Source organism: Amblyomma maculatum, chromosome 1, assembly GCF_055883805.1.
Source record: "Amblyomma maculatum isolate TAMU_Amacu chromosome 1, ASM5588380v1, whole genome shotgun sequence".
NCBI classification, from domain to species: domain Eukaryota; kingdom Metazoa; phylum Arthropoda; class Arachnida; order Ixodida; family Ixodidae; genus Amblyomma; species Amblyomma maculatum.
In genome coordinates this window covers 41,895,697-41,907,842 of record NC_139344.1, presented here as the reverse complement: position 1 = coordinate 41,907,842, position 12,146 = coordinate 41,895,697, and the positions used below count along the sequence as shown (strand labels likewise).

At 41.7% G+C, this 12,146-nt stretch overlaps 1 protein-coding gene across 8 annotated transcripts in view; it reads right to left on the bottom strand.

Moving 5' to 3' along the window:
- Window positions 1-11,685, bottom strand: part of Piezo (piezo type mechanosensitive ion channel component) — a 146,900-nt gene extending 135,215 nt beyond the window's left edge. For 2 of the 8 annotated variants that reach the window (XM_084588018.1, XM_084588016.1), the window contains exons 1-2: window positions 11,362-11,666; window positions 1,024-1,206 (exon numbers count right to left, since the gene is read on the bottom strand). In XM_084588018.1, coding sequence (XP_084444144.1) covers window positions 1,024-1,087 — 64 coding nt within the window. In that variant the 5' untranslated portion in view covers window positions 1,088-1,206; window positions 11,362-11,666. Of the gene's footprint in view, window positions 1-1,023; window positions 1,207-10,618; window positions 11,194-11,361 lie in introns of those variants that run through there. The other 6 variants (XM_084588011.1, XM_084588012.1, XM_084588014.1 and 3 more) reach the window with 6 other exon arrangements.
- Window positions 11,686-12,146: the final 461 nt, after the last annotated feature.

Below are 12,146 nucleotides of genomic sequence, written 5' to 3'. Positions count from 1 at the left end.
TAATATAGCTGGCAGTCATGTCCCATGCGCACCTCAACACAGACCAAAAGTACACCACTTCATTAGCTAATAGAGCCTAGGCTAGTACAGCCCATGCCATCATAGCATTAGTCGAGGCTCGATTTCCAACATATTTAATGTGCGGAAAAAGCACATTGTACATATGTTAAAAGGCAACTGCGCTGCTGTTTGAGAATTTGGCAATATTAAAGGACTGAAATCTATATGCACTGCGGCAAAGCATGCAAGCTTTTTTTCTGCATTAGCATTGAATTGATGATGTAATCAACAAATAAAGCTCGAGCTTCTCTTCATAGCATCAGAGAAGTGTAGCAAAGCTCAAAGATTATGTCACGAACAGTAACATTTCTCATATCTGCTACCTTTACCCACATCCTGCGGTGCACCATAGGATGGCCCCAAACATTGCTTTGATGGCTTTGCTTTTGGCAGAATTCATTTTACTTCTTCGAAGTAATCGTTTCTATGCGAGAAATGTGCTGGCATCATCCATGACACTATTATGCACCCTCCTGCACCTTGCCCCGCACCGTGAACTGCGGAGAAGCCTGAAAGCCATCAATTTTTAACCGCAGATTATGCCGCTGTTTCAAATGCTAGTACAAAATATTTCACATACTTAAATACAAGCTTTAAACATTCCACAACCTTGACGCTCACCAAATTTGAAAGTTGGTACAGTTTCCCTTTAAAGCATGCATCAAATTCGCACAATTCAAAAAGCACATTCAGAAAGCTGCAACTTATTCTTGGGAACTAAGAAACAGTATCTAGGCTCTGGTGCTTCCATGACCACAACTAATTTCATTAGTAAAGGCACCAATCAAGTCAACAAAGCTTAACTACAAAAGAAGTTTTCCCCTTTTTCCCCTTCGAAATAGGCTATCATATTACATAGTCATCGAGAAACAAGTTCGGCAAAACAAGAAACAGCGCTTTTTTTTTTCCTTTCAGTTTAGCACTCGATTCTAAACGACGACTACTGACGGTTGTCAGACATACCTAGCAACAAAACAACTGGAAGTGCAACTCTAAACAGCACTTGACAAACAACTGCTTTGACCATCTTGATGCTTTCACGGCAGCAAACAATATGGGACAAACAGGAACTTCTTTGTCGTTGTGTCTATCTTGGTAACAAGCTCATTTTCCAACCTCATGAATCCCTCCACAGTGCGCCAGACACTGAAAGAAAACAACCAATAAGCTGCACTTAGTAAATTTAACTCTTATAAAATACACTCTTATAAAATAAAAATAAATAAACACATAAAATAACTCTTATAAAATATATAATGCTTGCAGTTCACAGAACAAGGGTTGTTCTGTATAAAACACTAAACAAGCAGCTATTATAAAACATAGAATACATACTTAAAATACATATCAACAAAAAACATCGCTCTGCATTCTATAACTCAGGCATGAAAAGATAAACTCCGGTCATGGAAATTTGAATGACCTCGCCAGATGGATTAGAATGATGTTAAATGTATGAAACAATAGCACAATAACGCTTGCATTATTCTAAGGGCTCTTTCATTTTTAGGATTTATTCAAAAAAATGTCACAAAAGGCAACATATTTTCAGGAATGAGACAACCAATATATGATAGGCTTTTCTTGCACCACAATCAGTTTTTAAAGAGACTGCAGATTTTTTCAACAATTTTTTTTTTCTTGCTTGATTTGAAAGCTCCATCCTCAAATTCACGTATGCACGGCTGTGGAACCAAGAAACATGGAAGAACAATCTAAAACTCAATTTTTCTATATGGTAGTCTCGTTTTCTCAATGGTATATGGCGTCTGCAAATGAAGTCATGGACACGACACACAGTTGATATAGTAACTATATACATCTCTATGAACACGACTGCCATGCCGCCTAGGCCACGTGTAGAACATGTCATTAATTAAAATGTAAATTAACTAAAAAGAACTTGTTAAAGCTACAATTGAGTGTACTAAGATAGCTAGCTTTAAATAGAATGAAATAAATAACTAAATAAACCCGATGACATGTACCACAAATACCAACAGCAGTTTCTGCTTGTAGCAGCATAGCCAATGGTTATATATTTCCTGTTTTGAACGCATTTTAAAGGCAACTCAAACAAAATAAAATAAAAGTAGCTGTAATTTATTGAAAGAGAAAAAAAAAGTAGGCTTCCATAAGTTGGTAAACACAAATAACTCTGTATGTCTACTATGCCATTAGACCCTCCAAGCAGATACCATTTAGTAGCAATGAAAGGACACAGTAAGACACCACCATCCACTAAAACCTGACTTTCTTGATCAATTTAACATATAAATACTTCGTTAAGCCACGAGTTCTTTCTTCAATACTGCCACCAAGTGGTAAGAACTACTAGAATGTGCCAGTATTTTTATACTCGTATCCCTTTAATTTCTTACCTTCCTAGGCTTTTTAAAAACAATTGCTTCACGCATTTTACCAATTAACTCTCGTCTGCCAAGTCTGAGGTGCAGCCTTAATGTGATGGAAAACAGATATTCAGTTAGAATGAAAACCACTGGGGGGACACTTAAGCTCCATGATGCGATAGTGCTAATGGCTCCCAAGTGCGGATGCTCGTTCGTGTATGTGCCCTTTGCTACTTGCTTAATCACTAATCCCTTAGCTTGTGCCTCCCTTGACTCACATGCACTCATTAGCATATAGTCATAAGTTACCCCATTATGCGAGACCACCTAAGTAGATTTTAAGGCCAAAATCCCCGCTTTAACCGAGGAGTATGAATGTGCCGGAAGGAGCAGCATGTTTTAGTCGGGGCTCAAGAGCCTCGGTGGGTTCAATTCCCAATTCACCCTCCTATCTCAAAGAGGAAGCCAGAGTTTGCAGTGTTTGCCACATCACGTCATATCACAATGTCACACAACTGAACGACCGGTCACGTCACTTGCCAACAACTACCTGCCAGAGCTAGTAGGCCCACGATTTTTCGCTCACAACACTGACAACATCAAATTTTAGTGCTATGGCATCAGTAAAAAGCCAGAAAAAATTTTCCCAACTTTACAGACCCACTCATTCGCCTTTCTTTGCTAATGCAATATTGGTACCTTATTAAATGAGTGCATGAACAGGCAAACTACTAAAGAAAGCAAATAAAGGCTACTAACATTTTTGGCTAAAAAGTAAAATTGATTAACAATAACAAGATTTGAAACAAAAGACAGCATGTTGCCAAACAAAAGACAACAGTGCAGATGAACCAACAAGCACTTTCTGTTATACACAGAGGACAGGTGACTGACCACTACCTGCACAGCCTGTTGTTTCTGCAGGGATTCAAATCAGTGGATAGCACTGTAACCTTGAAAGTTTTAAAACAGTGACATTTCTGAAAGTGGTGAGCAACATACGCCTGAACGCAGGAGCAGGTTGCATACACCTCCTCAATATTGATTTAAGCTAGTAGCGTACAAGTGACCCAAGCACCATCATTACAAGCAAAAGCAGAGCCGATTCACTAGCAAGGCTAGTGGTCATTATCATACAAAAATATTCATAAAAGCCCGGCGAGGGATGGTGAGCCAACGTCATTGTTCAGTTGGTTAAGATTGTCACTCCACTCTGCCCATAAAACAGCAATCAGTCGACGATTACTTCGATATCAGCGACCACAGGCCTCATGTGTCACGCAAAATACCTAGTGGATAAGATGACTGGAATATGCCACATGCCAGACTGAAAAAAAAAATGTGCAGGTCGAAACTATCTTCAAGCTGCCATGCCACTCGTTAGTATTTGAAATATGCTTAAAAACTAAATTTTTGTGCAACACAACCTTGCCTTACAGAAGACTACACAAAATATGTGTTTTTGTCCAATAAAATGACAAGAACTAAATAAAACTATGGGGCCACACCCTTTAAGAGGGAATGAAATAGCCTATAACTTGAATCAGAAATTTATTGCAGGCAAAAACCCCAAATTTTTGGGAAATGGCTCGGGCCAGCCAAATATGACACGCGTACAGCATTGTGTGGATCCAACCCAGTGACTTCGGATTGTATTGAGCAGTGGTGAAGCGACCTTGTGACGTAGCTGCAGCACATTTGTGTTACTGCAGCCCGAAATGATCGTCTTTGTTGAAGCAAATTTTACTGTGCGAGACAAAGTGCTCTGCTTATCCTTGCTTGAGGAACATTCCTTGGTGACGTAAAGCATGCCTGGCTTGCAAAGGGTCAGAGGTTCCATTCAACCACTTGACCACCCACTTGACCCTGTAGGAGCTCTGAAGTCTTGGCTATGGCATGACCCTATTGCGGTGACTGCGTCTTCATGGTCACGCGACGTTATGAAAGGGTTAAAGTCTTCACTGTTAGGGAACTTCATTTCTGATGGTGGTAAGGCTTGGGTGTGACAGGAGTTTTAATGCTTTAGCACAGAATTTGATCTTGATCCATTATAAACTGGAATACTTATAACTGGAACAGGCCCACCATTCCTTGCATCCAAATGTAGTAGTATCTACATTATACTTCAGTTCAGTTCAGTCGTTCAGTCGTGTCCGACTCTTCGTGACCCTATGGACCATATCACGCCACGCTTTCCGGTCTCTCACTATCTTCCTAACATCACATAACTTCATCTGCAGCGCCTCGAGAATGCCATCTAACCATCGCGTTCGCTGCCTACTCCTTCTCCGGCGACCCTCAACCTTTCCCGACATTAAATCTTCCTCCAACGACTCCTCTCTTCTCATCAGATGACCAAAGTAGCTGAGCTTTAACTTTAGAATTTGACCCTCCAATGAGCAGTCAGGGTTTATGGTCGACAATATCGACTGATTTGATCTTCTGGCAGTCCAAGGAACTCTCAAGAGTCTCCGCCAGCACCACAATTCAAACGCGTCAATTCTTCGGCGGTCAGCCTTCTTCACAGTCCAACTCTCGCATCCATACATCACAACTGGAAAGACCATAGCACGAGTTATACGGATCTTGGTTAGCAGACTAATGTCTCTGCACTTTATTAGGCAGCAGTCAAGGCTAACCATGGCTCTCTTTCCCAGAAGTAGGCATCTCCTAATTTCAAGGCTGCAGTCTCCTTCCGGGGTAATCTTGGAGCCCAAGAAGAGAAAATCTGTCACAGATTCCACTTCTTGTCCCTTGATGCTCCAGGACTTGATAGGGCAAGACGCCATGATCTTTGTCTTTTTAATGTTCAGTTTAAGCCCAAACTTCTCACTCTCTTCTTGTATGCGCATCAGAAGTCTCTTGAGTTCCACTTCACTTTCTGCCATTAAAGTGGTATCAACCGCATATCTAAGGTTGTATACAAGTTTTCCAGCAATCTTCACTCCAGCTGAAGACTCATCTAGACTGGCCTTCCTCACGATGCACTCTGCATATAGGTTAAATAGGCAGGGCGATAGAATGCAGCCTTGTCTCACACCTTTCTCAATCGGAAACCAATCAGTAAGACCATGCCCAGTTCTGACTGTGGCCTCTTGCCCTTCATACAGGTTCCTGAGGAGACAGATGAGGTGAATTGGAACTCCCATCTCTTGAAGAGCTTGCCACAATCTGCTGTGATCTACACAGTCAAACGCTTTCGCATAATCAATAAAGCAGAAGTAGATGGGTTTCTGGAACTCTCTTGCTCTTTCAATGATTCAATGAAGGTTGGCAATCTGGTCTCTAGTTCCTCTGCCCTTGCGAAACCCAGCTTGCATGTCCGGAAGCTCCCGATCCACATACTGCTGCAGCCTACCTTGGAGGATTTTCAACATCACCTTGCAAGCATGCGAAAGAAACGCGATCGTGTGGTAGTTGGAACAATCTTTAGCACTGCCTTTCTTTGGAATGGGGATGTAAACTGACCTCCTCCAATCCTGTGGCCACTGCAGGGTTGTCCAAATCTTCTGACATAATGTGTACAAAATGTTAACAGTGTCATGGTTGAGGTTTTGAAGCAACTCAGCTGGAATGCCATCAATTCCGCTAGCTTTGTTCTTAGCAAGGCTGGCTAAGGCCCATTCAACTTCACTCTTCAGGATGCCCGGCTCGAGATCAGTAATCACAACCGTCTTATGTTGGGCTTGCACATCCGGGTCTTTCTTGTACATTTCTTCTGTGTATTCCTGCCACCTCTTCTTTATCTCTGAGGCTTCAGTGAGGTTCCTGCCTCGTTTGTCCTTTATCACGCCCAGCTTAGCACAGAAGCTTCCTATGATATCTTTGATTGTCTTATACAGAGCTCTTGTGTTCCTTAATTGGCTGTTGTCCTCAACTGCTTGGCACTGTATGTTCAGAAAGACATTCCTATCTCTCCTTGCTATTTTCTGAAAATCCGCATTGAGAACCTTGTATCTTTCTCTTTCCCCCATAACTTTTGTCATCCTCCTTTCCTCAGCTATTTGCAAAGCCTCTTCAGATAACCAGTTGGCTTTCTTGCATTTCTTTTGCTTTGGAACTACATTAGTAGCAACTTCTTGTATTATATCACGAACATCAGTCCACATCTCTTCAGGCTCTCTGTCTTCTAGATCTAATTCTTGAAATCGATTCCTCACTTCCACAGCATATTGTGATGGAATTTAATCCAGATCATGCCTGAAAGGCCTTATAGTTTTCTGCATTTTCCTCAATCGAAGCTTAAATTTGGCAACAAGAAGCTGATGTATCGGTGCCACAATCGGCCCCAGGCCTTGTTTTTACTGCTTGTATAGCGCTTCTTCATCTCTGCCGGCAAAGAATATAATCGATCTGATTCCTGTAAAGACCGTCCGGTGAAGTCCATGTGTACAGGCGCCTCTTGTGCTGTTGAAAATGAGTATTTGCTATGGTCAGGTTGTTTTCTTGACAAAACTCTACTAGCCTCTGCCCAGCTTCATTCGGCTCACCAAGACCGAACTTGCCTGTAATTCCAGATATTTCTTCACTCCCGACCTTAGCATTCCAGTCTCCTATGAGAAAAAGGAAGTCTGATGATGGAGTGTGGTCTAAAAGGCATTGCAGGTCAGCATAAAATCTCTCAACGTCAGCTTCTTCAGCAGTAGTGGCTGGTGCCCTATACTACCCTTCCATAAAAAAAGTAGCGTTCTATTACACCAAATTTATGGACTAAAACTAAGCACACAAACATGTTATTTAAATCATGGCACATTCAACTGCAACCCCCCCAAGCAATGCACAACAATGATCAATGAACCTGTACTTCCTTGTGCCTTCTGCAGCAATTGACATTTCCCGCAGCCTGGTATCGCTGAACAGGAAGCAAATGCATTTGCATGAGGAGTCAATATTGCACACCAGGATCCAAATGGGACAAAAAAAGAGTGCAGTCAAAGAAGTTTTTATACAATTTACAATTAACCTTGACAAGGTGCCAATGCTGCTTTACGATTCCTAGTTTGGTCTTTGGGACAGCATTTTCTAAGCTCTAATACCACCAGTAAGAAAATCCCTACTGAAAGAAAGCCAATGAAAGTCATTCACTTCCATTTCACTGCAGACTTCCATTGGCTTCTATTAATCACTGACTGTAGATTCTGTAAATTCTATTAATCACCGACCGTAGATTCTAAGGCCAAATCCACGAGTAAGCAACAATCAAGTTAAGGCAGCGCTCTTCTGCAATGCCACATAAGTCTCAGTAGTTCAGCTGTACATGAATACACATCAGTGCAATGTAAAATATAGACAGCCCAAACATAACACTGTACAGATGCATGTACACGTTACAAGAATTGAGCGTGCTGCTGCTGCTGGAAAAGCTGTTGGCATATGAAATGGTTATTACTGAACCCATGATTACCAGCAGCAATAAAAAAAATAGAAACCAGCATGTAGAAAGTTGTAAACAAAAACTCCTGAAAATTTTACTAAGAGTGCTTTGATAAACAGATAAATAAGAGAAAATGTTCTTTACTATAGTATAGTAGGTTGTCCCCCAAGCACTGAATGCAGATAGATAAAAAGCCACAATGTTTGGGTTGGTTTAGTTTGAAAGGTTTAACGTCCCAAGGAAACTCAGGACATAAGTGAAGCCATAATGAAGAGCTCCAGAAATTTCTGCCACCTGTGGTTCTTTATGTGCACTGGCATTGCACAGCCCTCTGGCACCTCGTTTTTTGCCTGCATCGAAAAGTGACCACAGTTTGATCCTACATTTTTGGGTTCAGCAGCAACAACTCAGCCACGACAGTGGGTGAAATACGATTAATTAGCTGAAATTATCAGATAAAACATTCCTATTTCTGGTTTGACAGACACAAGATTAAATTGGGAAGTTGAAGGCAGTAAAAAGCAAAGGACGAGCTCAGTTTTTAAAATTTCAGAATCTGCAAGATAGGTTGCGACATGTTTATCCAGCTGTGACACAATTAAAGTAAGTTCCACACAACATTTTTATTTAAAGTTGTGAAATGAATGAAGCCATACAAAGACTAGCAAATGAAGGGGGGTTTGGAAAGTTTGCATTACACTGCAGAGAAAGTGAAATAGTAATCAGCCCAAAACAGAAGAGAGATAAAGAAAATGAATTGATTTAGATATATAGGATGGAAAACAATGGCCAAAATAAATTCTAACAAATGCACTACCAATGCTATTTTGGTAATTTACATGGTTAAAGGATCTCCAGAAGACAAGTGTGCAGGGCTCAATTTTACTCTACTGCACTGCAAAAACAGGCACAATGATAATGTCATTCATGAGTGAATACTGGAAAAGTCCAGTGCACAATATCAACCATTTGCAAGCAGCAAAATAAAATAAGCATGGTGCTACAGTCAAGATATGACAGTCAATCTCCAAATACATGCAAGAAACTGGAAAATTTAGATATCTTTCCAATTTCCTACACTGCATTGCTGGTTTGTGTATGGTAAAATTTCAGACAGTCATCCTGTCTCATTCAGAAAGGACTGCATTTAGCAACAGCATATGCCTAGTTTTTGGGATACAAGTGGAAAACTACCATCACTTGAAAGACCAATCCTCAAAACACGAAGTTCAATTGACCTACAAAGGAGCTGGCTTTGCCACCTGATGGAAAGCAACAGCACTCAGAAAGGCCATAGAAGTGAGCTCATTAGTTTTCCCAACAGATGGCACTATCAGTTCCCGCTTATCTGGAAGCATGGAGTAGATTTAAGAAGGAGTCATGATATCGATACTGGATACTGTACTAAACAGAAAACTTAAACCAAAACCTGGCTATGAAGCAGAAAATGACCCAGGCTAAAAGGGATGCCAGAGTGGAAGACTATAGATAAATTCAACGACATGGTTTTTTAACGTGCACTGACATCGCACAGTACATGGGTACTTGAGCTTTGAATCCATCGAAATTCGGCAATCACGGCTGAGATCAAACCCAGTTTTCCCCGCTAAGATTATGTACACTTTGTCCCGGCACAAACAAAGGATTACATGATGTAAAAAAAATGGCAATGTATTGCATTGTATATGGGGTTTAATGCTCCAAGGTAAAAATAGTTATGAGGGATGCTGAGATAAAGGGCTGTGGAAATTCTGACCACTTAGGTGGGATTCTCCAGCATACACTGACAATGCACAGTACACGAGCATGTTGAGTTCTGCCTCCACTGAAACGCCACCGCGGCTGGGATCGAACCTGCATACTCGGTATCAGCAGTCGAGCACCTAACCATTCAGCCAGCCCGGCGGGGCTGTAAAACAAGACTGCGGCATCATGGAATGAAGAGTTCCAGGGTAACACTGACAATTTATACATTTAACTACATTCTACAGTTGTTGAACCCAAATTCATGAAGTTACGATATTAGAAATTCGACAAGTACTACCAATGTTAGGCTGGACTGCACCTGGCATCCTCACGTGTAAAGGCAATTATTGTCCCAGAAAAAATTTATTGTGCTCAAACAAAACCTGAAGCAACAAGGTAAATTTAATTTAGAACTGGTTCAGCTCACTAAAAAAGTGCAGTGCGAACAATAGTAATGTAGAATGCTTTACGTATACTTGCAAGCAAGTATAGAAACCCTGACATTTGCAAACATATTTTGTCCTCTTTACTGCCAGAAATACAGCCCACATATCAATTTTATTTGGCTGCTAAAATACTCTGCACAAGGGAAACCAAGATTGTACATTTTATAACCGATATAGCAATACTCACAGTAAGACACATGCTCATAACAGGCAGTGCTGGCAGTCCATTCCAATGTGATAGCATGTTTAGCTGCATTAGAATGCTAACTAGAAATTCACTACAACGAAAAACATGGCCTATGGTGGCATACCTAGCTGTGTCGTCACAAGTCCCATTTTCTCAATTTTTCCCATTATACAACAGCAAAATAAAACGCTGCGAGCAGGATAGTAGTGTTTCAAGTGGGCACGTCCTGACGGGTTGCAGAAGTGTTGCAACCGACTCCCAGCCAGATAACAAAAAAAAAAAAAAAAAAAGTGCACCTACAAATGCTTTGTATTCTGACCGATGCCGATACGCTATCATACCGTATTACGGAGGCAGGCGTCAAGCTCCCGAGAAAACAGGAAAAAAAAAAAAAAAAAAAAAAAAAAAAAACCTGCATCCGTGGGCAATGGAAATGCGAACGAACGTCACTTACACTTTCAACAACTGCATATATAAGGCTTTTCATTGATGAGGACAAGAGATTCTTTACCCAGTTCATATCTGCGACGTCCGCTTCACCATACTCATAATTAAGTCACGGTATAAACATATTCGCGTAAACAACTTAAAAGAACGCACAAGTATTCACAAACTGTCGCCTACAGCTGCTGTTCTCAGTGTGATTTGTCAAACTGACATAGCAAGAAACGGCCTCGTATTGCGTAGCTCGCATTCGTCACAGGGACGGCAGATGCGCGTGTCAAGCACGGTTTGGGATTTACCGCACATGCGTAAGGACAGAAGCCTGAGGTAACATGACAGGTGGAAGACGCACTGCAGTCCACGGGAGCGCACGCAATGGTGTGGCCACTCGGGCCGTCCCAACGCAAAGCGAAAGCTGCTCCGACAGGTTCGCTGACACAGCTTATACATCCAAAAACACGAACATCATTGCGGACGTGCGGAGGTATCGATCCAGTCAGGAAAGAGTACCATAAAACAGCGCGGGATGCATTAAGAAGCTCGCCCACACATAGCGTGTCAGGGACAGAGTGATGTCTCGGACACCGACGTCAACCACAGCGTCCCCTGACCAAGCCTCCCTATCTACAACTGTGACCCGACGGTAACGCGTGCCCAATTCAGCAAGCTCAACACAGCCTCCCTTCGCAAGGGAATTTTTTTTTTTTTTCTGCAAGCACACACACACACAGGGGAAAAAATTGTTTTGCTTACAGCTGCAGCTCCATCAGAATACCAATTCGGCTCGTCCATCACCGCTGCGCTGCCACAGGGGAAATCACTGCAACCGTGTCGACAATAAAGCGGTCACCCGCCTTTACAGCTCGAACGCTCCAGCTAAACACGACTACATATGAATGTAGCAAAAGCATTGCGCGAAACCGCGAACCTTACGGTGAACTGCTGGATGCGCGCTGAGGGGTGAGCGACATGGAAGTGCGACGGTGCTACGCCAGCTACGCCCTCTGCTCTGCGGCTCTATGGCTCTGCCGGCTCTGCTACCTCAGTGACACAGTCAGTCAGGTGTCTGAAACAAACTAACGTAGAAACAGACAAATCCGCTAGAGTGCCAAATAACCGTGATGATAGCTCTACTAATATGTAAGGAAGCTACGAACTTCAGCATCGTCTGCAAAGTGTAGCAGTGCGTTCGGTATATATACAAAAGAAATACAAACGGAATAGACGATGTTTATACACTACGCTAATGAGAAGCAAACCAGGGTAACTGTAAAAGCATCGTGTATTGAAAAGTTTAATTCAAGCAATTCTTGGTTGTCGGTGTATTTTATTGTTATAACAAAAAATGCTTGATTAAAGTTTGTACAATTCACTGACCGCAAAGCGAAACCGAAACTAACTTAGCGTTTTGCGGTTTGAATCATTTGAATGTTTCGAGATTCGTTTTTTAAGCAAGTTTTCATTATCGTCCCGCCATATACCTTGTGTTTATTATGCATAACACTGCGAAGTGATGATATCTTGGTTGTCTCTAGAAA